The sequence below is a fragment of the Coenobita brevimanus genome, unplaced genomic scaffold (assembly GCF_032717465.1).
Source record: "Coenobita brevimanus isolate Jiangsu-jjx unplaced genomic scaffold, ASM3271746v2 jjx.HiC_scaffold_470, whole genome shotgun sequence".
In the NCBI taxonomy this organism is placed as follows: Eukaryota; Metazoa; Arthropoda; class Malacostraca; order Decapoda; family Coenobitidae; genus Coenobita; species Coenobita brevimanus.
The window spans coordinates 43116-69992 of NW_027644869.1; the positions used below are offsets into that span (position 1 = coordinate 43116).

The window sequence follows — 26877 nt, forward strand, 5'->3', positions numbered from 1 at the left end:
AGAAAATAGTTTTAATCTGATTTTCTTAAATATTATTTCTTCATTTCAGAATAAAAAAAAAATACAAATTAAAGATTTTTCTTTGAATTCTAAAGTTCCAAAAGAAAACTGTTTGGTTTATATGATTTATAATTAAGTATAGATTATTACTTAAAATATTTTTATTCAAAAAAGATTTTTCTTGATCTTGGAAGTCTAGTGTATCATTCCTATTCATATTTCTCTCATTCCTTACCCATCTGTCTAATTGGTAATTGGTTGTCTACTAAAGGGTTAAAGGGTAATAATTCATATGTTCGAGAGATTAATATATTTTTATAAAATAATATGTCAGAAAATAGTTTTAGTTTGATTTTCTTAAATATAATTTCTCCATTTCAGAATAAAAAAGAAATACAAATTGAAGATTTTTCTTTGAATCCTAAAGTTACAAAAGAAAACTGTGTTTGGTTTATATGATTTATAATTAAGTGTAGGTTATTACTGAAAATATTTTTATTCATAAAAGATTTTTACTAAAAACTATCTTCTCGTCCACAATCCAACACTAACTACCACTACTCCGTTCATTTATGACAAAGGTGTAGTCGTATGACCAGATGGTCGTATATAACACTGAGGCGAAAAGGGCAATTCCAACCTTGCTGACCTATCTGGTTGGCAGTTGGCTCCCCCCTAAATGTTAAGCCTTAACAAGCCACCAGCCACCAAGCATGATGTCCTGAGTGTCAGACTACCAACAGACATGATGGGGCGCTCAAGAGGGAAGCCGAGGGGTATGAAGATGGCTGCTTTACAGAAAATGTCAAAGGAAAGGCAGATAAATGAAATTGTTCTCAGAAATGGCAATACAATGGAAAGGAGTGTATTTGACAGACAGTTAACAAAAATGAGTGTACCTGTTAGCAGAAACTTAACAAGATTCACCAATGGTGGTCATGAAACAGAATTACTGGGAGAGGGTGATTGTGAGTGGTTTCCCACTTTAGAAGGTGTTGAATATATAGTTTTGGATGATAATGCACTCAACCTTAGCAGTGCTTCCCCTGATGCAAAGAAAGACATCGATGAAAAACCTGATATATGTGGTACTGAGAGCGGAACAACCATAAATAAGGTTAAATTCAAGTTATTTTGCAAGCCAGAATTAAATACTCATTGGAGTAATTTGCAAGGACACAGGACTGAGATGGGTGGTACCAGTGTAGATGGAAGCTCAGAACAGATTACAGAGAATTCTCAAGCAGTGGTATGTACAAACCACTCCCCATCCATTAAGGATATTTTTGGAGATATCAACATCAAAGAGGAACCTCTGGAAGATGTTAACAAGGACATGTCATTTGATGACTTTAGTAAAGACCTTTGTATTAGCAATATTTCAGATGAGGATAAGAACTTCTCTAATGGTAATTGTAATGATGGTTCTGGTAAAGAACTGTTTGCTAAGCTGATAAAAGAAGAAAATATTGCAGAAGATGAGATGAACCGTGATCTCAGCTCAGAACAGATTACAGAGAATTCTCTGGCAGTGGTATGTACAAACCACCCCCCACCCATTAAGGATATTTTTGGAGATATCAACATCAAAGAGGAACCTCTGGAAGATGTCAACAAGGACATGTCATTTGATAACTTTAGTAAAGACCTTTGTATTAGCAAAATTTCAGATAAGGATAAAAACTTCTCTAATGGTATGCCAATACAAAAAAAAGATATTGGCAGTGATAATTGTAATGATGGTTCTGGTAAAGAACCGTTTGCCAAGCTGATAAAAGAAGAAAATATTGCAGAAGATGAGATGAACTGTGATAGCTCAGAACAGATTACAGAGAATTCAGGGTCCTCTAGTCTGGGAAGTTTTACTTGTAAGTATTGTAATGTGCATTGCCCCAGTGATCAAGCTCTTGCCGAACATTTTGAAAACCACCAAAAGGAAGGTCTCATCATCTGTTACTTTTGTCAGAAAAGCTTTGGTGACAAAAGTAACATGAAAAGACACATGAGAGTGCATACCGGTGAAAAACCATACCAGTGTAAAGTGTGTGGGAAGAGGTTCAGCTTATCCGGAAATTTAAAGAAGCATCGGGACATTCACGAAGACCGAAGGACAGAACTTTGCAATGTGTGTGGCAAAACCTTCCGTAGAAAAGAGCATCTAAAGTACCACATGAGGACTCACACTGGTGAAAAACCATATACCTGTGGAGAATGTGGCACATCATTCACTGCCAGATACTCCTTGCAGACTCACATGAACATCCATTTGGGTAAAAAGCCATACAAGTGCTCCTACTGCAGTAAGGCATTCTCAGATAAGTCAACAATGAGAAAGCATGTTAGGATACATACAGGTGAAAAGCCATTCCGATGTCAGGAGTGTCGGAGGTGCTTTGCTGAGTCTGGGACCCTGGCAGCTCACATGGCCACACATCGCAGTGACCGGCCCTATAAATGTGATAAGTGTGACCTATACTTCAAGACCATGGGTAGGCTCAGGAGCCATGAGAAGGTACACACAGGGGAAAAGCAGTTTGCTTGTAAATACTGTGGCATGAAGTTCCTGCAGAAATACAACATGACAACACATGAACGCATTCACACAGGAGAAAAACCATACACATGTTCTCATTGTGATTGCACTTTTCGAAGCCGGTCACGTCTTGCACAGCACGTTGTGTTGCATGGCGGAGATGATAAGCGGCGCTTTGGTTGTGATGTGTGGGCGTGTGTTCAAGCGTAAGGTGTATGTGAGCACCCACGTATGCAACAGAGCAACCACCAAGGTTATTATCAATAAAGTTGGTTTTTGAATATTTTTATTTTACATCTTACTATAGGCAATTGCATCCTTTAGCTGGCAAGTGGCTATATTAGGTTATTATCAATAAAGTTGGTTTGTAGATCACTACTACATAGACTTTTTTGGGGGATTATCAATCTTTAGCGGGCGACTTTTTGGATCATAAATGCTTTTTAAACCTATTGAGACAGTCAGGCTAGGCTAGGCCATGAGGTCAAATGATACTATAATATTAAATGTTCCCTGGGCAAAATACTGTTGGACTCGGAGAATGTTACCCCTCTCTTCGAAAAGAGATGTCTGGCTATGGCAGTCAAAACAAAAAAACAATCCAACACTAACTACCACTACTCCGTGCATTTATGACTATATGGTTGTATATAACACTGAGGCGAAAAGGGCCTTGAAGTAAATTATTATAATAGATATTTATATTTTTAAAATAAATAATGAAATGGCTTTTCCTTTTGAATCAGATTAGGCTATATTAATTTTAGTTATTGTTATATTAATATTGATTATAATATTAACTACAATTAATTATAAACATAAAGATTCTATAAAAGAAAACCAAGTGGGGGTGTGACTATGGATCCAAATAATTTTTAATATTCTAAAGGTTTTCTTTGTAACATAACTATCTAAAGAGATAATTTTTAGGTTGATTGTTGGGCCACATCTTTTGGAGAGGAGCCAAATGGGATCTCGAAGGAAGATATAAAAGAAGAAAAGATCTCCAAAGAAGAAGAGAATGTTACTTTTGTGAATGAGATCTCCAAGGAAGATATAAAAGAAGAAGAGAATGCTGAAAAGAAGAACCTCTGGAATAGTTTAGCTATATAAGGTTATTATCAATAAAGTTGGTTTTTGAATATTTTTTATTTTACATCTTATTATAGACAATTAATATTTTGCATCCTTTAGCTGGCAAGTGGCTATGTAAGGTTATTATCAATAAAGTTGGTTTTATAGCACCAGCAGTTAAAGTAACAAGAACAACAACTACTACTACTTTTTGTCCAATCGGTGGAGCCTTTCGTAATGCGGCAGCCAATATTGCTCAAAAATTCTTTCTAGCGGCGGCACCATCCACCACTACTCTAGTCCGAGGAGTTAAGGTTTAAATGAGAGGTTTTTTTTTAGTTGAAATATTATTGTAAAACAAAAAACAATCCAACACTAACTATTACTACTCCGTGCATTTATGACAAAGGTGTAGTCGCATGACCATAACACTGAGGCGAAAAGGCAGTTTAAAAAATATGTAGATAAAATGAAAAGAGCTATAAATTGTTTTTTAATCCATATAAAACCTATGTGACTTTGCTCTGCTCTTCTATAACATGGAAATATTAAAAGAATGTTTCTCGTCTCATTCATGTAATTGTGTGGTTTCAAAATTAGGCAATATTAAATCAAAACATTACGAGATAGAGTATCTAAATTTAGTTAATAGATGTTGTCCTTTTCCTAAGGAAAAAATTCCTTGCTCTATAAACACTCTATTTAAAAATCGCCATAGAGAATTAAAAAATTTCACTAATATAAATTTAGCTAACCTCTATTTAAATCGCGATAATGTTCTTTCATCTTTATGTATGAATTTAATTGCTAAATCCCTCTATTCAGTATACAGATATGACACTCATATTAGTTTTAAAACTATGGAAATAATAGTAAATATACTTTACATAATTGGATATTATAATTTTACAGATATTCTTAATGAATCTGAAGAAAACATTTCATTCAAAAATTATATATCTGTTGACAAATATATAGAAATTAATAAAAAATATCCTTCGCCTTCACCAATAAATTTCCAAAGGGACTGGGTTCTATTACACAATGACAAAACTCTTGATTCTTGGTATAGGAGAATCCCTATACCTAAAATTGGCCAGTTTGTCTACGGTGCTGAAGATGGGGGATTAATTTCAGGTCCTCCTATCGAATATGAAGGCAAATTATGTATTCATTTGGCGTGTCTAGTTGGTAGAGCAACGACGTAGACCCCTCCTTCTTCTTCCCTTCATCTTTCTTAAACCCTCTGAAAAATCTTAGGAATGATATATCATACTTCCGACTTTTTTTTTAATGACTGGCCATCTACTAATTTTTTTTTTTAGTTTTGTAAATTCAGCAAAATTTATTAGAGTGACACAACATATTTTTTTTTACATTTCAGAGACTCTGAAAAATCTTAGGAATGATATATCATACTTCCGACTTTTTTTTTAATGACTGGCCATCTACTAATTTTTTTTTTTTAGTTTTGTAAATTCAGAAAAATTTATTAGAGTGACATAACATATTTTTTTTACATTTCAGAGACTCTGAAAAATCTTAGGAATGATATATCATACTTCCGACTTTTTTTTTAATGACTGGCCATCTACTAATTTTTTTTTTAGTTTTGTAAATTCAGCAAAATTTATTAGAGTGACACAACATATTTTTTTTACATTTCAGAGACTCTGAAAAATCTTAGGAATGATATATCATACTTCCGACTTTTTTTTTAATGACTGGCCATCTACTAATTTTTTTTTTAGTTTTGTAAATTCAGCAAAATTTATTAGAGTGACACAACATATTTTTTACATTTCAGAGACTCTGAAAAATCTTAGGAATGATATATCATACTTCCGACTTTTTTTTTAATGACTGGCCATCTACTAATTTTTTTTTTAGTTTTGTAAATTCAGCAAAATTTATTAGAGTGACACAACATATTTTTTTTTACATTTCAGAGACTCTGAAAAATCTTAGGAATGATATATCATACTTCCGACTTTTTTTTAATGACTGGCCATCTACTAATTTTTTTTATTTTGTAAATTCAGAAAAATTTATTAGAGTGACACAACATATTTTTTTTACATTTCAGAGACTCTGAAAAATCTTAGGAATGATATATCATACTTCCGACTTTTTTTTAATGACTGGCTATCTACTAATTTTTTTTTTTAGTTTTGTAAATTCAGAAAAATTTATTAGAGTGACACAACATATTTTTTTTTACATTTCAGAGACTCTGAAAAATCTTAGGAATGATATATCATACTTCCGACTTTTTTTTTAATGACTGGCTATCTACTAATTTTTTTTTTAGTTTTGTAAATTCAGAAAAATTTATTAGAGTGACACAACATATTTTTTTTTACATTTCAGAGACTCTGAAAAATCTTAGGAATGATATATCATACTTCCGACTTTTTTTTAATGACTGGCTATCTACTAATTTTTTTTTTTAGTTTTGTAAATTCAGAAAAATTTATTAGAGTGACACAACATATTTTTTTTTACATTTCAGAGACTCTGAAAAATCTTAGGAATGATATATCATACTTCCGACTTTTTTTAATGACTGGCTATCTACTAATTTTTTTTTTTAGTTTTGTAAATTCAGAAAAATTTATTAGAGTGACAACATATTTTTTTTTTTACATTTCAGAGACTCTGAAAAATCTTAGGAATGATATACTTCCGACTTTTTTTTTTAATGACTGGCTATCTACTAATTTTTTTTTTTAGTTTTGTAAATTCAGAAAAATTTATTAGAGTGACAACATATTTTTTTTTTACATTTCAGAGACTCTGAAAAATCTTAGGAATGATATATCATACTTCCAACTTTTTTTTTCTGGATCTGGGAAGTCTAGTGTATTATTCCTATTAATATTTCTCTCATTCCTGATCCATCTGTCTAGTTGGTTTAAAGGAGATTAATATATTTTTGTAAAATAATGTTTCAGAAAAAAGTTTTTAGTCTGTTTTCTTAAATATCATTTCTCCATTTTAGAATAAAAAAAATACAAATTGAAGATTTTTCTTTGAATCCTAAAGTTCCAAAAGAAAACTATGTTTGGTTTATATGATTTATAATCAAGTATAGGTTATTACTGAAAATATTTTTATTCAAAAAAGATTTTTCTGGATCTGGGAAGTCTGCTGTATCATTCCTATTCATATTTCTCTCATTCCTGACCCATAGAATTAAAAAAAATACAAATTGAAGATTTTTCTTTGAATCCTAAAGTTCCAAAAGAAAAAATATTTTTATTCAAAAAAGATTTTCTGGATCTGGGAAGTCTAGATTGAAGATTTTTTTACTATGTTTGGTTTATATGATTTATAATCAAGTATAGGTTATTACTGAAAATATTTTTATTCAAAAAAGATTTTTCTGGATCTGAGAAGTCTGGTGTATCATTCCTATTCATATTTCTCTCATTCCTTACCCATCTGTCTAGTTAATCTAAAGGAGATTAATATATTTTTGTAAAATAATGTATCAGAAAATAGTTTTAATCTGATTTTCTTAAATATTATTTCTTCATTTTAGAATTAAAAAAAATACAAATTAAAGATTTTTCTTTGAATCCTAAAGTTCCAAAAGAAAACTATGTTTGGTTTATATGATTTATAATCAAGTATAGGTTATTACTTAAAATATTTTTATTCAAAAAAGTTTTTTCTTGATCTGAGAAGTCTGGTGTATCATTCCTATTCATATTTCTCTCATTCCTGACCCATCTGTCTAGTTGATCTAAAGGAGATTAATATATTTTTGTAAAATAATATATCAGAAAATAGTTTTAATCTGATTTTCTTAAATATTATTTCTTCATTTTAGAATAAAAAAAATACAAATTAAAGATTTTTCTTTGAATCCTAAAGTTCCAAAAGAAAACTGTTTGGTTTATATGATTTATAATTAAGTATAGATTATTACTTAAAATATTTTTATTCAAAAAATTTTTTTCTTGATCTTGGAAGTCTAGTGTATCATTCCTATTCATATTTCTCTCATTCCTTACCCATCTGTCTAATTGGTAATTGGTTGTCTACTAAAGGGTTAAAGGGTAATAATTCATATTTTCGAGAGATTAATATATTTTTATAAAATAATATGTCAGAAAATAGTTTTAGTTTGATTTTCTTAAATATAATTTCTCCATTTCAGAATAAAAAAGAAATACAAATTGAAGATTTTTCTTTGAATCCTAAAGTTACAAAAGAAAACTGTGTTTGGTTTATATGATTTATAATTAAGTGTAGGTTATTACTGAAAATATTTTTATTCACCCCCCCCCCCGACTAAAAACTATCTTCTCGTCCACAATCCAACACTAACTACCACTACTCCGTTCATTTATGACAAAGGTGTAGTCGTATGACCAGATGGTCGTATATAACACTGAGGCGAAAAGGGCAATTCCAACCTTGCTGACCTATCTGGTTGGCAGTTGGCTCCCCCCTAAATGTTAAGCCTTAACAAGCCACCAGCCACCAAGCATGATGTCCTGAGTGTCAGACTACCAACAGACATGATGGGGCGCTCAAGAGGGAAGCCGAGGGGTATGAAGATGGCTGCTTTACAGAAAATGTCAAAGGAAAGGCAGATAAATGAAATTGTTCTCAGAAATGGCAATACAATGGAAAGGAGTGTATTTGACAGACAGTTAACAAAAATGAGTGTACCTGTTAGCAGAAACTTAACAAGATTCACCAATGGTGGTCATGAAACAGAATTACTGGGAGAGGGTGATTGTGAGTGGTTTCCCACTTTAGAAGGTGTTGAATATATAGTTTTGGATGATAATGCACTCAACCTTAGCAGTGCTTCCCCTGATGCAAAGAAAGACATCGATGAAAAACCTGATATATGTGGTACTGAGAGCGGAACAACCATAAATAAGGTTAAATTCAAGTTATTTTGCAAGCCAGAATTAAATACTCATTGGAGTAATTTGCAAGGACACAGGACTGAGATGGGTGGTACCAGTGTAGATGGAAGCTCAGAACAGATTACAGAGAATTCTCAAGCAGTGGTATGTACAAACCACTCCCCATCCATTAAGGATATTTTTGGAGATATCAACATCAAAGAGGAACCTCTGGAAGATGTTAACAAGGACATGTCATTTGATGACTTTAGTAAAGACCTTTGTATTAGCAATATTTCAGATGAGGATAAGAACTTCTCTAATGGTAATTGTAATGATGGTTCTGGTAAAGAACTGTTTGCTAAGCTGATAAAAGAAGAAAATATTGCAGAAGATGAGATGAACCGTGATCTCAGCTCAGAACAGATTACAGAGAATTCTCTGGCAGTGGTATGTACAAACCACCCCCCACCCATTAAGGATATTTTTGGAGATATCAACATCAAAGAGGAACCTCTGGAAGATGTCAACAAGGACATGTCATTTGATAACTTTAGTAAAGACCTTTGTATTAGCAAAATTTCAGATAAGGATAAAAACTTCTCTAACGGTATGCCAATAAAAAAAAAGATATTGGCAGTGATAATTGTAATGATGGTTCTGGTAAAGAACCGTTTGCCAAGCTGATAAAAGAAGAAAATATTGCAGAAGATGAGATGAACTGTGATAGCTCAGAACAGATTACAGAGAATTCAGGGTCCTCTAGTCTGGGAAGTTTTACTTGTAAGTATTGTAATGTGCATTGCCCCAGTGATCAAGCTCTTGCCGAACATTTTGAAAACCACCAAAAGGAAGGTCTCATCATCTGTTACTTCTGTCAGAAAAGCTTTGGTGACAAAAGTAACATGAAAAGACACATGAGAGTGCATACCGGTGAAAAACCATACCAGTGTAAAGTGTGTGGAAAGAGGTTCAGCTTATCTGGAAATTTCAAGAAGCATCGGGACATTCACGAAGACCGAAGGACAGAACCTTGCAATGTGTGTGGCAAAAGCTTTGTTGACAAGACTGGCATGAAGAGACACATGAGAGTGCATACCGGTGAAAAACCATACCAGTGTAAAGTGTGTGGGAAGAGGTTCAGCTTATCCGGAAATTTAAAGAAGCATCGGGACATTCACGAAGACCGAAGGACAGAACTTTGCAATGTGTGTGGCAAAACCTTCCGTAGAAAAGAGCATCTAAAGTACCACATGAGGACTCACACTGGTGAAAAACCATATACCTGTGGAGAATGTGGCACATCATTCACTGCCAGATACTCCTTGCAGACTCACATGAACATCCATTTGGGTAAAAAGCCATACAAGTGCTCCTACTGCAGTAAGGCATTCTCAGATAAGTCAACAATGAGAAAGCATGTTAGGATACATACAGGTGAAAAGCCATTCCGATGTCAGGAGTGTCGGAGGTGCTTTGCTGAGTCTGGGACCCTGGCAGCTCACATGGCCACACATCGCAGTGACCGGCCCTATAAATGTGATAAGTGTGACCTATACTTCAAGACCATGGGTAGGCTCAGGAGCCATGAGAAGGTACACACAGGGGAAAAGCAGTTTGCTTGTAAATACTGTGGCATGAAGTTCCTGCAGAAATACAACATGACAACACATGAACGCATTCACACAGGAGAAAAACCATACACATGTTCTCATTGTGATTGCACTTTTCGAAGCCGGTCACGTCTTGCACAGCACGTTGTGTTGCATGGCGGAGATGATAAGCGGCGCTTTGGTTGTGATGTGTGGGCGTGTGTTCAAGCGTAAGGTGTATGTGAGCACCCACGTATGCAACAGAGCAACCACCAAGGTTATTATCAATAAAGTTGGTTTTTGAATATTTTTATTTTACATCTTACTATAGGCAATTGCATCCTTTAGCTGGCAAGTGGCTATATTAGGTTATTATCAATAAAGTTGGTTTGTAGATCACTACTACATAGTAGACTTTTTTTGGGGATTATCAATCCTTTAGCGGGCGACTTTTTGGATCATAAATGCTTTTTAAACCTATTGAGACAGTCAGGCTAGGCTAGGCCATGAGGTCAAATGATACTATAATATTAAATGTTCCCTGGGCAAAATACTGTTGGACTCGGAGAATGTTACCCCTCTCTTCGAAAAGAGATGTCTGGCTATGGCCGTCAAAACAAAAAAACAATCCAACACTAACTACCACTACTCCGTGCATTTATGACTATATGGTTGTATATAACACTGAGGCGAAAAGGGCCTTGAAGTAAATTATTATAATAGATATTTATATTTTTAAAATAAATAATGAAATGGCTTTTCCTTTTGAATCAGATTAGGCTATATTAATTTTAGTTATTGTTATATTAATATTGATTATAATATTAACTACAATTAATTATAAACATAAAGATTCTATAAAAGAAAACCAAGTGGGGGTGTGACTATGGATCCAAATAATTTTTAATATTCTAAAGGTTTTCTTTGTAACATAACTATCTAAAGAGATAATTTTTAGGTTGATTGTTGGGCCACATCTTTTGGAGAGGAGCCAAATGGGATCTCGAAGGAAGATATAAAAGAAGAAAAGATCTCCAAAGAAGAAGAGAATGTTACTTTTGTGAATGAGATCTCCAAGGAAGATATAAAAGAAGAAGAGAATGCTGAAAAGAAGAACCTCTGGAATAGTTTAGCTATATAAGGTTATTATCAATAAAGTTGGTTTTTGAATATTTTTTATTTTACATCTTATTATAGACAATTAATATTTTGCATCCTTTAGCTGGCAAGTGGCTATGTAAGGTTATTATCAATAAAGTTGGTTTTATAGCACCAGCAGTTAAAGTAACAAGAACAACAACTACTACTACTTTTTGTCCAATCGGTGGAGCCTTTCGTAATGCGGCAGCCAATATTGCTCAAAAATTCTTTCTAGCGGCGGCACCATCCACCACTACTCTAGTCCGAGGAGTTAAGGTTTAAATGAGAGGTTTTTTTTTAGTTGAAATATTATTGTAAAACAAAAAACAATCCAACACTAACTATTACTACTCCGTGCATTTATGACAAAGGTGTAGTCGCATGACCATAACACTGAGGCGAAAAGGCAGTTGCTGTTATAAAAAATATGTAGATAAAATGAAAAGAGCTATAAATTGTTTTTTAATCCTTATAAAACCTATGTGACTTTGCTCTGCTCTTCTATAACATGGAAATATTAAAAGAATGTTTCTCGTCTCATTCATGTAATTGTGTGGTTTCAAAATTAGGCAATATTAAATCAAAACATTACGAGATAGAGTATCTAAATTTAGTTAATAGATGTTGTCCTTTTCCTAAGGAAAAAATTCCTTGCTCTATAAACACTCTATTTAAAAATCGCCATAGAGAATTAAAAAATTTCACTAATATAAATTTAGCTAACCTCTATTTAAATCGCGATAATGTTCTTTCATCTTTATGTATGAATTTAATTGCTAAATCCCTCTATTCAGTATACAGATATGACACTCATATTAGTTTTAAAACTATGGAAATAATAGTAAATATACTTTACATAATTGGATATTATAATTTTACAGATATTCTTAATGAATCTGAAGAAAACATTTCATTCAAAAATTATATATCTGTTGACAAATATATAGAAATTAATAAAAAATATCCTTCGCCTTCACCAATAAATTTCCAAAGGGACTGGGTTCTATTACACAATGACAAAACTCTTGATTCTTGGTATAGGAGAATCCCTATACCTAAAATTGGCCAGTTTGTCTACGGTGCTGAAGATGGGGGATTAATTTCAGGTCCTCCTATCGAATATGAAGGCAAATTATGTATTCATTTGGCGTGTCTAGTTGGTAGAGCAACGACGTAGACCCCTCCTTCTTCTTCCCTTCATCTTTCTTAAACCCTCTGAAAAATCTTAGGAATGATATATCATACTTCCGACTTTTTTTTTAATGACTGGCCATCTACTAATTTTTTTTTAGTTTTGTAAATTCAGCAAAATTTATTAGAGTGACACAACATATTTTTTTTTACATTTCAGAGACTCTGAAAAATCTTAGGAATGATATATCATACTTCCGACTTTTTTTTTAATGACTGGCCATCTACTAATTTTTTTTTAGTTTTGTAAATTCAGAAAAATTTATTAGAGTGACACAACATATTTTTTACATTTCAGAGACTCTGAAAAATCTTAGGAATGATATATCATACTTCCGACTTTTTTTAAAGACTGGCCATCTACTAATTTTTTTTTTAGTTTTGTAAATTCAGCAAAATTTATTAGAGTGACACAACATATTTTTTTTTACATTTCAGAGACTCTGAAAAATCTTAGGAATGATATATCATACTTCCGACTTTTTTTTTAATGACTGGCCATCTACTAATTTTTTTTTTTAGTTTTGTAAATTCAGCAAAATTTATTAGAGTGACACAACATATTTTTTTTTACATTTCAGAGACTCTGAAAAATCTTAGGAATGATATATCATACTTCCGACTTTTTTTTTAATGACTGGCCATCTACTAATTTTTTTTTTAGTTTTGTAAATTCAGCAAAATTTATTAGAGTGACACAACATATTTTTTTTTACATTTCAGAGACTCTGAAAAATCTTAGGAATGATATATCATACTTCCGACTTTTTTTAATGACTGGCCATCTACTAATTTTTTTTTAGTTTTGTAAATTCAGAAAAATTTATTAGAGTGACACAACATATTTTTTTTACATTTCAGAGACTCTGAAAAATCTTAGGAATGATATATCATACTTCCGACTTTTTTTTAATGACTGGCCATCTACTAATTTTTTTTATTTTGTAAATTCAGAAAAATTTATTAGAGTGACACAACATATTTTTTTTTTACATTTCAGAGACTCTGAAAAATCTTAGGAATGATATATCATACTTCCGACTTTTTTTTAATGACTGGCTATCTACTAATTTTTTTTTAGTTTTGTAAATTCAGAAAAATTTATTAGAGTGACACAACATATTTTTTTTTACATTTCAGAGACTCTGAAAAATCTTAGGAATGATATATCATACTTCCGACTTTTTTTTAATGACTGGCCATCTACTAATTTTTTTTTTAGTTTTGTAAATTCAGAAAAATTTATTAGAGTGACACAACATATTTTTTTTACATTTCAGAGACTCTGAAAAATCTTAGGAATGATATATCATACTTCCGACTTTTTTTTTAATGACTGGCTATCTACTAATTTTTTTTTTTTAGTTTTGTAAATTCAGAAAAATTTATTAGAGTGACACAACATATTTTTTTTTACATTTCAGAGACTCTGAAAAATCTTAGGAATGATATATCATACTTCCGACTTTTTTTTAATGACTGGCCATCTACTAATTTTTTTTTAGTTTTGTAAATTCAGAAAAATTTATTAGAGTGACACAACATATTTTTTTTTTACATTTCAGAGACTCTGAAAAATCTTAGGAATGATATATCATACTTCCGACTTTTTTTTAATGACTGGCTATCTACTAATTTTTTTTTTAGTTTTGTAAATTCAGAAAAATTTATTAGAGTGACACAACATATTTTTTTTTACATTTCAGAGACTCTGAAAAATCTTAGGAATGATATATCATACTTCCGACTTTTTTTTTAATGACTGGCTATCTACTAATTTTTTTTTTAGTTTTGTAAATTCAGAAAAATTTATTAGAGTGACAACATATTTTTTTTTTACATTTCAGAGACTCTGAAAAATCTTAGGAATGATATATCATACTTCCAACTTTTTTTTTCTGGATCTGGGAAGTCTAGTGTATTATTCCTATTAATATTTCTCTCATTCCTGATCCATCTGTCTAGTTGGTTTAAAGGAGATTAATATATTTTTGTAAAATAATGTTTCAGAAAAAAGTTTTTAGTCTGTTTTCTTAAATATCATTTCTCCATTTTAGAATAAAAAAAATACAAATTGAAGATTTTTCTTTGAATCCTAAAGTTCCAAAAGAAAACTATGTTTGGTTTATATGATTTATAATCAAGTATAGGTTATTACTGAAAATATTTTTATTCAAAAAAGATTTTTCTGGATCTGAGAAGTCTGCTGTATCATTCCTATTCATATTTCTCTCATTCCTGACCCATAGAATTAAAAAAAAATACAAATTGAAGATTTTTCTTTGAATCCTAAAGTTCCAAAAGAAAAAATATTTTTATTCAAAAAAGATTTTTCTGGATCTGGGAAGTCTAGATTGAAGATTTTTTTTACTATGTTTGGTTTATATGATTTATAATCAAGTATAGGTTATTACTGAAAATATTTTTATTCAAAAAAGATTTTTCTGGATCTGAGAAGTCTGGTGTATCATTCCTATTCATATTTCTCTCATTCCTTACCCATCTGTCTAGTTAATCTAAAGGAGATTAATATATTTTTGTAAAATAATGTATCAGAAAATAGTTTTAATCTGATTTTCTTAAATATTATTTCTTCATTTTAGAATTAAAAAAAATACAAATTAAAGATTTTTCTTTGAATCCTAAAGTTCCAAAAGAAAACTATGTTTGGTTTATATGATTTATAATCAAGTATAGGTTATTACTTAAAATATTTTTATTCAAAAAAGTTTTTTCTTGATCTGAGAAGTCTGGTGTATCATTCCTATTCATATTTCTCTCATTCCTGACCCATCTGTCTAGTTGATCTAAAGGAGATTAATATATTTTTGTAAAATAATATATCAGAAAATAGTTTTAATCTGATTTTCTTAAATATTATTTCTTCATTTTAGAATAAAAAAAAATACAAATTAAAGATTTTTCTTTGAATCCTAAAGTTCCAAAAGAAAACTGTTTGGTTTATATGATTTATAATTAAGTATAGATTATTACTTAAAATATTTTTATTCAAAAAAGATTTTTCTTGATCTTGGAAGTCTAGTGTATCATTCCTATTCATATTTCTCTCATTCCTTACCCATCTGTCTAATTGGTAATTGGTTGTCTACTAAAGGGTTAAAGGGTAATAATTCATATTTTCGAGAGATTAATATATTTTTATAAAATAATATGTCAGAAAATAGTTTTAGTTTGATTTTCTTAAATATAATTTCTCCATTTCAGAATAAAAAAGAAATACAAATTGAAGATTTTTCTTTGAATCCTAAAGTTACAAAAGAAAACTGTGTTTGGTTTATATGATTTATAATTAAGTGTAGGTTATTACTGAAAATATTTTTATTCAAAAAAGATTTTTACTAAAAACTATCTTCTCGTCCACAATCCAACACTAACTACCACTACTCCGTTCATTTATGACAAAGGTGTAGTCGTATGACCAGATGGTCGTATATAACACTGAGGCGAAAAGGGCAATTCCAACCTTGCTGACCTATCTGGTTGGCAGTTGGCTCCCCCCTAAATGTTAAGCCTTAACAAGCCACCAGCCACCAAGCATGATGTCCTGAGTGTCAGACTACCAACAGACATGATGGGGCGCTCAAGAGGGAAGCCGAGGGGTATGAAGATGGCTGCTTTACAGAAAATGTCAAAGGAAAGGCAGATAAATGAAATTGTTCTCAGAAATGGCAATACAATGGAAAGGAGTGTATTTGACAGACAGTTAACAAAAATGAGTGTACCTGTTAGCAGAAACTTAACAAGATTCACCAATGGTGGTCATGAAACAGAATTACTGGGAGAGGGTGATTGTGAGTGGTTTCCCACTTTAGAAGGTGTTGAATATATAGTTTTGGATGATAATGCACTCAACCTTAGCAGTGCTTCCCCTGATGCAAAGAAAGACATCGATGAAAAACCTGATATATGTGGTACTGAGAGCGGAACAACCATAAATAAGGTTAAATTCAAGTTATTTTGCAAGCCAGAATTAAATACTCATTGGAGTAATTTGCAAGGACACAGGACTGAGATGGGTGGTACCAGTGTAGATGGAAGCTCAGAACAGATTACAGAGAATTCTCAAGCAGTGGTATGTACAAACCACTCCCCATCCATTAAGGATATTTTTGGAGATATCAACATCAAAGAGGAACCTCTGGAAGATGTTAACAAGGACATGTCATTTGATGACTTTAGTAAAGACCTTTGTATTAGCAATATTTCAGATGAGGATAAGAACTTCTCTAATGGTAATTGTAATGATGGTTCTGGTAAAGAACTGTTTGCTAAGCTGATAAAAGAAGAAAATATTGCAGAAGATGAGATGAACCGTGATCTCAGCTCAGAACAGATTACAGAGAATTCTCTGGCAGTGGTATGTACAAACCACCCCCCACCCATTAAGGATATTTTTGGAGATATCAACATCAAAGAGGAACCTCTGGAAGATGTCAACAAGGACATGTCATTTGATAACTTTAGTAAAGACCTTTGTATTAGCAAAATTTCAGATAAGGATAAAAACTTCTCTAACGGTATGCCAATAAAAAAAAAAGATATTGGCAGTGATAATTGTAATGATGGTTCTGGTAAAGAACCGTTTGCCAAGCTGATAAAAGAAGAAAATATTGCAGAAGATGAGATGAACTGTGATAGCTCAGAACAGATTACAGAGAATTCAGGGTCCTCTAGTCTGGGAAGTTTTACTTGTAAGTATTGTAATGTGCATTGCCCCAGTGATCAAGCTCTTGCCGAACATTTTGAAAACCACCAAAAGGAAGGTCTCATCATCTGTTACTTCTGTCAGAAAAGCTTTGGTGACAAAAGTAACATGAAAAGACACATGAGAGTGCATACCGGTGAAAAACCATACCAGTGTAAAGTGTGTGGAAAGAGGTTCAGCTTATCTGGAAATTTCAAGAGGCATCGGGACATTCACGAAGACCGAAGGACAGAACCTTGCAATGTGTGTGGCAAAAGCTTTGTTGACAAGACTGGCATGAAGAGACACATGAGAGTGCATACCGGTGAAAAACCATACCAGTGTAAAGTGTGTGGAAAGAGGTTCAGCTTATCCGGAAATTTAAAGAAGCATCGGGACATTCACGAAGACCGAAGGACAGAACTTTGCAATGTGTGTGGCAAAACCTTCCGTAGAAAAGAGCATCTAAAGTACCACATGAGGACTCACACTGGTGAAAAACCATATACCTGTGGAGAATGTGGCACATCATTCACTGCCAGATACTCCTTGCAGACTCACATGAACATCCATTTGGGTAAAAAGCCATACAAGTGCTCCTACTGCAGTAAGGCATTCTCAGATAAGTCAACAATGAGAAAGCATGTTAGGATACATACAGGTGAAAAGCCATTCCGATGTCAGGAGTGTCGGAGGTGCTTTGCTGAGTCTGGGACCCTGGCAGCTCACATGGCCACACATCGCAGTGACCGGCCCTATAAATGTGATAAGTGTGACCTATACTTCAAGACCATGGGTAGGCTCAGGAGCCATGAGAAGGTACACACAGGGGAAAAGCAGTTTGCTTGTAAATACTGTGGCATGAAGTTCCTGCAGAAATACAACATGACAACACATGAACGCATTCACACAGGAGAAAAACCATACACATGTTCTCATTGTGATTGCACTTTTCGAAGCCGGTCACGTCTTGCACAGCACGTTGTGTTGCATGGCGGAGATGATAAGCGGCGCTTTGGTTGTGATGTGTGGGCGTGTGTTCAAGCGTAAGGTGTATGTGAGCACCCACGTATGCAACAGAGCAACCACCAAGGTTATTATCAATAAAGTTGGTTTTTGAATATTTTTATTTTACATCTTACTATAGGCAATTGCATCCTTTAGCTGGCAAGTGGCTATATTAGGTTATTATCAATAAAGTTGGTTTGTAGATCACTACTACATAGTAGACTTTTGGGGGGATTATCAATCCTTTAGCGGGCGACTTTTTGGATCATAAATGCTTTTTAAACCTATTGAGACAGTCAGGCTAGGCTAGGCCATGAGGTCAAATGATACTATAATATTAAATGTTCCCTGGGCAAAATACTGTTGGACTCGGAGAATGTTACCCCTCTCTTCGAAAAGAGATGTCTGGCTATGGCCGTCAAAACAAAAAAACAATCCAACACTAACTACCACTACTCCGTGCATTTATGACTATATGGTTGTATATAACACTGAGGCGAAAAGGGCCTTGAAGTAAATTATTATAATAGATATTTATATTTTTAAAATAAATAATGAAATGGCTTTTCCTTTTGAATCAGATTAGGCTATATTAATTTTAGTTATTGTTATATTAATATTGATTATAATATTAACTACAATTAATTATAAACATAAAGATTCTATAAAAGAAAACCAAGTGGGGGTGTGACTATGGATCCAAATAATTTTTAATATTCTAAAGGTTTTCTTTGTAACATAACTATCTAAAGAGATAATTTTTAGGTTGATTGTTGGGCCACATCTTTTGGAGAGGAGCCAAATGGGATCTCGAAGGAAGATATAAAAGAAGAAAAGATCTCCAAAGAAGAAGAGAATGTTACTTTTGTGAATGAGATCTCCAAGGAAGATATAAAAGAAGAAGAGAATGCTGAAAAGAAGAACCTCTGGAATAGTTTAGCTATATAAGGTTATTATCAATAAAGTTGGTTTTTGAATATTTTTTATTTTACATCTTATTATAGACAATTAATATTTTGCATCCTTTAGCTGGCAAGTGGCTATGTAAGGTTATTATCAATAAAGTTGGTTTTATAGCACCAGCAGTTAAAGTAACAAGAACAACAACTACTACTACTTTTTGTCCAATCGGTGGAGCCTTTCGTAATGCGGCAGCCAATATTGCTCAAAAATTCTTTCTAGCGGCGGCACCATCCACCACTACTCTAGTCCGAGGAGTTAAGGTTTAAATGAGAGGTTTTTTTTTAGTTGAAATATTATTGTAAAACAAAAAACAATCCAACACTAACTATTACTACTCCGTGCATTTATGACAAAGGTGTAGTCGCATGACCATAACACTGAGGCGAAAAGGCAGTTGCTGTTATAAAAAATATGTAGATAAAATGAAAAGAGCTATAAATTGTTTTTTAATCCTTATAAAACCTATGTGACTTTGCTCTGCTCTTCTATAACATGGAAATATTAAAAGAATGTTTCTCGTCTCATTCATGTAATTGTGTGGTTTCAAAATTAGGCAATATTAAATCAAAACATTACGAGATAGAGTATCTAAATTTAGTTAATAGATGTTGTCCTTTTCCTAAGGAAAAAATTCCTTGCTCTATAAACACTCTATTTAAAAATCGCCATAGAGAATTAAAAAATTCACTAATATAAATTTAGCTAACCTCTATTTAAATCGCGATAATGTTCTTTCATCTTTATGTATGAATTTAATTGCTAAATCCCTCTATTCAGTATACAGATATGACACTCATATTAGTTTTAAAACTATGGAAATAATAGTAAATATACTTTACATAATTGGATATTATAATTTTACAGATATTCTTAATGAATCTGAAGAAAACATTTCATTCAAAAATTATATATCTGTTGACAAATATATAGAAATTAATAAAAAATATCCTTCGCCTTCACCAATAAATTTCCAAAGGGACTGGGTTCTATTACACAATGACAAAACTCTTGATTCTTGGTATAGGAGAATCCCTATACCTAAAATTGGCCAGTTTGTCTACGGTGCTGAAGATGGGGGATTAATTTCAGGTCCTCCTATCGAATATGAAGGCAAATTATGTATTCATTTGGCGTGTCTAGTTGGTAGAGCAACGACGTAGACCCCTCCTTCTTCTTCCCTTCATCTTTCTTAAACCCTCTGAAAAATCTTAGGAATGATATATCATACTTCCGACTTTTTTTAATGACTGGCCATCTACTAATTTTTTTTTTAGTTTTGTAAATTCAGCAAAATTTATTAGAGTGACACAACATATTTTTTTTTACATTTCAGAGACTCTGAAAAATCTTAGGAATGATATATCATACTTCCGACTTTTTTTTTAATGACTGGCCATCTACTAATTTTTTTTTTAGTTTTGTAAATTCAGCAAAATTTATTAGAGTGACACAACATATTTTTTTTACATTTCAGAGACTCTGAAAAATCTTAGGAATGATATATCATACTTCCGAATTTTTTTAATGACTGGCCATCTACTAATTTTTTTTTAGTTTTGTAAATTCAGCAAAATTTATTAGAGTGACACAACATATTTTTTTTTACATTTCAGAGACTCTGAAAAATCTTAGGAATGATATATCATACTTCCGACTTTTTTTAATGACTGGCCATCTACTAATTTTTTTTTTAGTTTTGTAAATTCAGCAAAATTTATTAGAGTGACACAACATATTTTTTTTTACATTTCAGAGACTCTGAAAAATCTTAGGAATGATATATCATACTTCCGACTTTTTTTAATGACTGGCCATCTACTAATTTTTTTTTTAGTTTTGTAAATTCAGCAAAATTTATTAGAGTGACACAACATATTTTTTTTACATTTCAGAGACTCTGAAAAATCTTAGGAATGATATATCATACTTCCGACTTTTTTTTAATGACTGGCTATCTACTAATTTTTTTTTTAGTTTTGTAAATTCAGAAAAATTTATTAGAGTGACACAACATATTTTTTTTTACATTTCAGAGACTCTGAAAAATCTTAGGAATGATATATCATACTTCCGACTTTTTTTTTAATGACTGGCTATCTACTAATTTTTTTTTTTAGTTTTGTAAATTCAGAAAAATTTATTAGAGTGACACAACATATTTTTTTTTACATTTCAGAGACTCTGAAAAATCTTAGGAATGATATATCATACTTCCGACTTTTTTTTAATGACTGGCCATCTACTAATTTTTTTTTAGTTTTGTAAATTCAGAAAAATTTATTAGAGTGACACAACATATTTTTTTTTACATTTCAGAGACTCTGAAAAATCTTAGGAATGATATATCATACTTCCGACTTTTTTTTTAATGACTGGCTATCTACTAATTTTTTTTTTAGTTTTGTAAATTCAGAAAAATTTATTAGAGTGACAACATATTTTTTTTTACATTTCAGAGACTCTGAAAAATCTTAGGAATGATATATCATACTTCCGACTTTTTTTTTTTTTCTGGATCTGGGAAGTCTAGTGTATTATTCCTATTCATATTTCTCTCATTCCTGACCCATCTGTCTAGTTGGTCTAAAGGAGATTAATATATTTTTGTAAAATAATGTATCAGAAAAAAGTTTTTAGTCTGTTTTCTTAAATATCATTTCTCCATTTTAGAATAAAAAAAATACAAATTGAAGATTTTTCTTTGAATCCTAAAGTTCCAAAAGAAAACTATGTTTGGTTTATATGATTTATAATCAAGTATAGGTTATTACTGAAAATATTTTTATTCAAAAAAGATTTTTCTGGATCTGAGAAGTCTGCTGTATCATTCCTATTCATATTTCTCTCATTCCTGACCCATAGAATTAAAAAAAAATACAAATTGAAGATTTTTCTTTGAATCCTAAAGTTCCAAAAGAAAAAATATTTTTATTCAAAAAAGATTTTTCTGGATCTGGGAAGTCTAGATTGAAGATTTTTTTTACTATGTTTGGTTTATATGATTTATAATCAAGTATAGGTTATTACTGAAAAATTTTTTATTCAAAAAAGATTTTTCTGGATCTGAGAAGTCTGGTGTATCATTCCTATTCATATTTCTCTCATTCCTTACCCATCTGTCTAGTTAATCTAAAGGAGATTAATATATTTTTGTAAAATAATGTATCAGAAAATAGTTTTAATCTGATTTTCTTAAATATTATTTCTTCATTTTAGAATAAAAAAAATACAAATTAAAGATTTTTCTTTGAATCCTAAAGTTCCAAAAGAAAACTATGGTTTATATGATTTATAATCAAGTATAAGTTATTACTTAAAATATTTTTATTCAAAAAAGTTTTTTCTTGATCTGAGAAGTCTGGTGTATCATTCCTATTCATATTTCTCTCATTCCTGACCCATCTGTCTAGTTGATCTAAAGGAGATTAATATATTTTTGTAAAATAATATATCAGAAAATAGTTTTAATCTGATTTTCTTAAATATTATTTCTTCATTTCAGAATAAAAAAAAAAATACAAATTAAAGATTTTTCTTTGAATTCTAAAGTTCCAAAAGAAAACTGTTTGGTTTATATGATTTATAATTAAGTATAGATTATTACTTAAAATATTTTTATTCAAAAAAGATTTTTCTTGATCTTGGAAGTCTAGTGTATCATTCCTATTCATATTTCTCTCATTCCTTACCCATCTGTCTAATTGGTAATTGGTTGTCTACTAAAGGGTTAAAGGGTAATAATTCATATGTTCGAGAGATTAATATATTTTTATAAAATAATATGTCAGAAAATAGTTTTAGTTTGATTTTCTTAAATATAATTTCTCCATTTCAGAATAAAAAAGAAATACAAATTGAAGATTTTTCTTTGAATCCTAAAGTTACAAAAGAAAACTGTGTTTGGTTTATATGATTTATAATTAAGTGTAGGTTATTACTGAAAATATTTTTATTCAAAAAAGATTTTTACTAAAAACTATCTTCTCGTCCACAATCCAACACTAACTACCACTACTCCGTTCATTTATGACAAAGGTGTAGTCGTATGACCAGATGGTCGTATATAACACTGAGGCGAAAAGGGCAATTCCAACCTTGCTGACCTATCTGGTTGGCAGTTGGCTCCCCCCTAAATGTTAAGCCTTAACAAGCCACCAGCCACCAAGCATGATGTCCTGAGTGTCAGACTACCAACAGACATGATGGGGCGCTCAAGAGGGAAGCCGAGGGGTATGAAGATGGCTGCTTTACAGAAAATGTCAAAGGAAAGGCAGATAAATGAAATTGTTCTCAGAAATGGCAAATCAATGGAAAGGAGTGTATTTGACAGACAGTTAACAAAAATGAGTGTACCTGTTAGCAGAAACTTAACAAGATTCACCAATGGTGGTCATGAAACAGAATTACTGGGAGAGGGTGATTGTGAGTGGTTTCCCACTTTAGAAGGTGTTGAATATATAGTTTTGGATGATAATGCACTCAACCTTAGCAGTGCTTCCCCTGATGCAAAGAAAGACATCGATGAAAAACCTGATATATGTGGTACTGAGAGCGGAACAACCATAAATAAGGTTAAATTCAAGTTATTTTGCAAGCCAGAATTAAATACTCATTGGAGTAATTTGCAAGGACACAGGACTGAGATGGGTGGTACCAGTGTAGATGGAAGCTCAGAACAGATTACAGAGAATTCTCAAGCAGTGGTATGTACAAACCACTCCCCATCCATTAAGGATATTTTTGGAGATATCAACATCAAAGAGGAACCTCTGGAAGATGTTAACAAGGACATGTCATTTGATGACTTTAGTAAAGACCTTTGTATTAGCAATATTTCAGATGAGGATAAGAACTTCTCTAATGGTAATTGTAATGATGGTTCTGGTAAAGAACTGTTTGCTAAGCTGATAAAAGAAGAAAATATTGCAGAAGATGAGATGAACCGTGATCTCAGCTCAGAACAGATTACAGAGAATTCTCTGGCAGTGGTATGTACAAACCACCCCCACCCATTAAGGATATTTTTGGAGATATCAACATCAAAGAGGAACCTCTGGAAGATGTCAACAAGGACATGTCATTTGATAACTTTAGTAAAGACCTTTGTATTAGCAAAATTTCAGATAAGGATAAAAACTTCTCTAATGGTATGCCAATACAAAAAAAAGATACTGGCAGTGATAATTGTAATGATGGTTCTGGTAAAGAACCGTTTGCCAAGCTGATAAAAGAAGAAAATATTGCAGAAGATGAGATGAACTGTGATAGCTCAGAACAGATTACAGAGAATTCAGGGTCCTCTAGTCTGGGAAGTTTTACTTGTAAGTATTGTAATGTGCATTGCCCCAGTGATCAAGCTCTTGCCGAACATTTTGAAAACCACCAAAAGGAAGGTCTCATCATCTGTTACTTTTGTCAGAAAAGCTTTGGTGACAAAAGTAACATGAAGAGACACATGAGAGTGCATACCGGTGAAAAACCATACCAGTGTAAAGTGTGTGGAAAGAGGTTCAGCTTATCTGGAAATTTCAAGAGGCATCGGGACATTCACGAAGACCGAAGGACAGAACCTTGCAATGTGTGTGGCAAAAGCTTTGTTGACAAGACTGGCATGAAGAGACACATGAGAGTGCATACCGGTGAAAAACCATACCAGTGTAAAGTGTGTGGGAAGAGGTTCAGCTTATCCGGAAATTTAAAGAAGCATCGGGACATTCACGAAGACCGAAGGACAGAACCTTGCAATGTGTGTGGCAAAACCTTCCGTAGAAAAGAGCATCTAAAGTACCACATGAGGACTCACACTGGTGAAAAACCATATACCTGTGGAGAATGTGGCACATCATTCACTGCCAGATACTCCTTGCAGACTCACATGAACATCCATTTGGGTAAAAAGCCATACAAGTGCTCCTACTGCAGTAAGGCATTCTCAGATAAGTCAACAATGAGAAAGCATGTTAGGATACATACAGGTGAAAAGCCATTCCGATGTCAGGAGTGTCGGAGGTGCTTTGCTGAGTCTGGGACCCTGGCAGCTCACATGGCCACACATCGCAGTGACCGGCCCTATAAATGTGATAAGTGTGACCTATACTTCAAGACCATGGGTAGGCTCAGGAGCCATGAGAAGGTACACACAGGGGAAAAGCAGTTTGCTTGTAAATACTGTGGCATGAAGTTCCTGCAGAAATACAACATGACAACACATGAACGCATTCACACAGGAGAAAAACCATACACATGTTCTCATTGTGATTGCACTTTTCGAAGCCGGTCACGTCTTGCACAGCACGTTGTGTTGCATGGCGGAGATGATAAGCGGCGCTTTGGTTGTGATGTGTGGGCGTGTGTTCAAGCGTAAGGTGTATGTGAGCACCCACGTATGCAACAGAGCAACCACCAAGGTTATTATCAATAAAGTTGGTTTTTGAATATTTTTATTTTACATCTTACTATAGGCAATTGCATCCTTTAGCTGGCAAGTGGCTATATTAGGTTATTATCAATAAAGTTGGTTTGTAGATCACTACTACATAGTAGACTTTTTTTGGGGATTATCAATCCTTTAGCGGGCGACTTTTTGGATCATAAATGCTTTTTAAACCTATTGAGGAAAAAAAAATGCGCCAGACCTTTCCTTCAGTCAGGCTAGGCTAGGCCATGAGGTCAAACGATACTATAAGAATATTAAATGTTCCCTGGGCAAAATACTGTTGGACTCGGAGAATGTCACCCCTCTCTTCGAAAAGAGATGTCTGGCTATCTCTCGGATGGCCGTCAAAACAAAAAAACAATCCAACACTAACTACCACTACTCCGTGCATTTATGACTATATGGTTGTATATAACACTGAGGCGAAAAGGCCCTTGAAGTAAATTATTATAATAGATATTTATATTTTTAAAATAAATAATGAAATGGCTTTCCCTTTTGAATCAGATTAGGCTATATTAATTTTAGTTATTGTTATATTAATATTGATTATAATATTAACTACAATTAATTATAAACATAAAGATTCTATAAAAGAAAAATCACCATCTACTAGTAATCCTTTACTTGGCAATCAACCGCCAACCAGATAGGGTTGAAATTTCTTTTCGTTTTCAGATTTATAAGGGTGTTTCAGCAAACACTCACCCAAGTGGGGGTGTGACTATGGATCCAAATAATTTTTAATATTCTAAAGGTTTTCTTTGTAACATAACTATCTAAAGAGATAATTTTTAGGTTGATTGTTGGGCCACATCTTTTGGAGAGGAGCCAAATGGGATCTCGAAGGAAGATATAAAAGAAGAAAAGATCTCCAAAGAAGAAGAGAATGTTACTTTTGTGAATGAGATCTCCAAGGAAGATATAAAAGAAGAAGAGAATGCTGCTTTGGTAGATATAAAAGAAGAACCTCTGGAATAGTTTAGCTATATAAGGTTATTATCAATAAAGTTGGTTTTTGAATATTTTTTATTTTACATCTTATTATAGACAATTAATATTTCGCATCCTTTAGCTGGCAAGTGGCTATATTAGGTTATTATCAATAAAGTTGGTTTTACAGCACCAGCAGTTAAAGTAACAAGAACAACAACTACTACTACTTTTTGTCCAATCGGTGGAGCCTTTCCTGTAATGCGGCAGCCAATATTGCTCAAAAACTCTTTCTAGCGGCGGCACCGTCCACCACCACTCTAGTCCGAGGAGTTAAGGTTTAAATGAAAGAGGTTTTTTTTTTAGTTGAAATATTATTGTAAAACAAAAAACAATCCAACACTAACTATCACTACTCCGTGCATTTATGACAA

The 26877-nt window shown here is 32.5% G+C and overlaps 2 protein-coding genes and 1 pseudogene across 2 annotated transcripts; all 3 read left to right on the forward strand.

Moving 5' to 3' along the window:
* The first annotated feature begins 8280 nt into the window (after nucleotides 1–8280).
* Nucleotides 8281–11208, forward strand: LOC145390280 (uncharacterized; annotated as a pseudogene).
* A 4923-nt stretch (nucleotides 11209–16131) lies between these two features.
* On the forward strand, nucleotides 16132–19059 carry LOC145390281 (uncharacterized). Its single transcript, XM_080265260.1, has 3 exons — nucleotides 16132–17297; nucleotides 17466–18129; nucleotides 18877–19059. Exons 1-3 carry the CDS (start codon nucleotides 16132–16134, stop codon nucleotides 19057–19059), a joined length of 2013 nt encoding a protein of 670 aa, XP_080121386.1.
* Nucleotides 19060–23417: 4358 nt separating this feature from the next.
* On the forward strand, nucleotides 23418–26491 carry LOC145390282 (uncharacterized). Its single transcript, XM_080265261.1, has 4 exons — nucleotides 23418–23937; nucleotides 24039–24582; nucleotides 24751–25414; nucleotides 26309–26491. Exons 1-4 carry the CDS (start codon nucleotides 23418–23420, stop codon nucleotides 26489–26491), a joined length of 1911 nt encoding a protein of 636 aa, XP_080121387.1.
* Nucleotides 26492–26877: the final 386 nt, after the last annotated feature.

What these genes read in the sequence shown, in the direction of transcription:
- LOC145390281 (XM_080265260.1), top strand. Translation starts at nt 16,132, where the DNA reads ATGAGTGTACCTGTTAGCAGAAACTTAACAAGATTCACCAATGGTGGT. An exon ending in TGTAAAGTGTGTGGAAAGAG is followed by an intron (nt 17,298 to 17,465) that starts GTTCAGCTTATC and finishes GTGTGGAAAGAG; the next exon opens with GTTCAGCTTATCCGGAAATT. An exon ending in AGCGGCGCTTTGGTTGTGAT is followed by an intron (nt 18,130 to 18,876) that starts GTGTGGGCGTGT and finishes GATAATTTTTAG; the next exon opens with GTTGATTGTTGGGCCACATC.
- LOC145390282 (XM_080265261.1), top strand. Translation starts at nt 23,418, where the DNA reads ATGAGTGTACCTGTTAGCAGAAACTTAACAAGATTCACCAATGGTGGT. An exon ending in GGATAAGAACTTCTCTAATG is followed by an intron (nt 23,938 to 24,038) that starts GTAATTGTAATG and finishes AGCTCAGAACAG; the next exon opens with ATTACAGAGAATTCTCTGGC. An exon ending in TGTAAAGTGTGTGGAAAGAG is followed by an intron (nt 24,583 to 24,750) that starts GTTCAGCTTATC and finishes GTGTGGGAAGAG; the next exon opens with GTTCAGCTTATCCGGAAATT.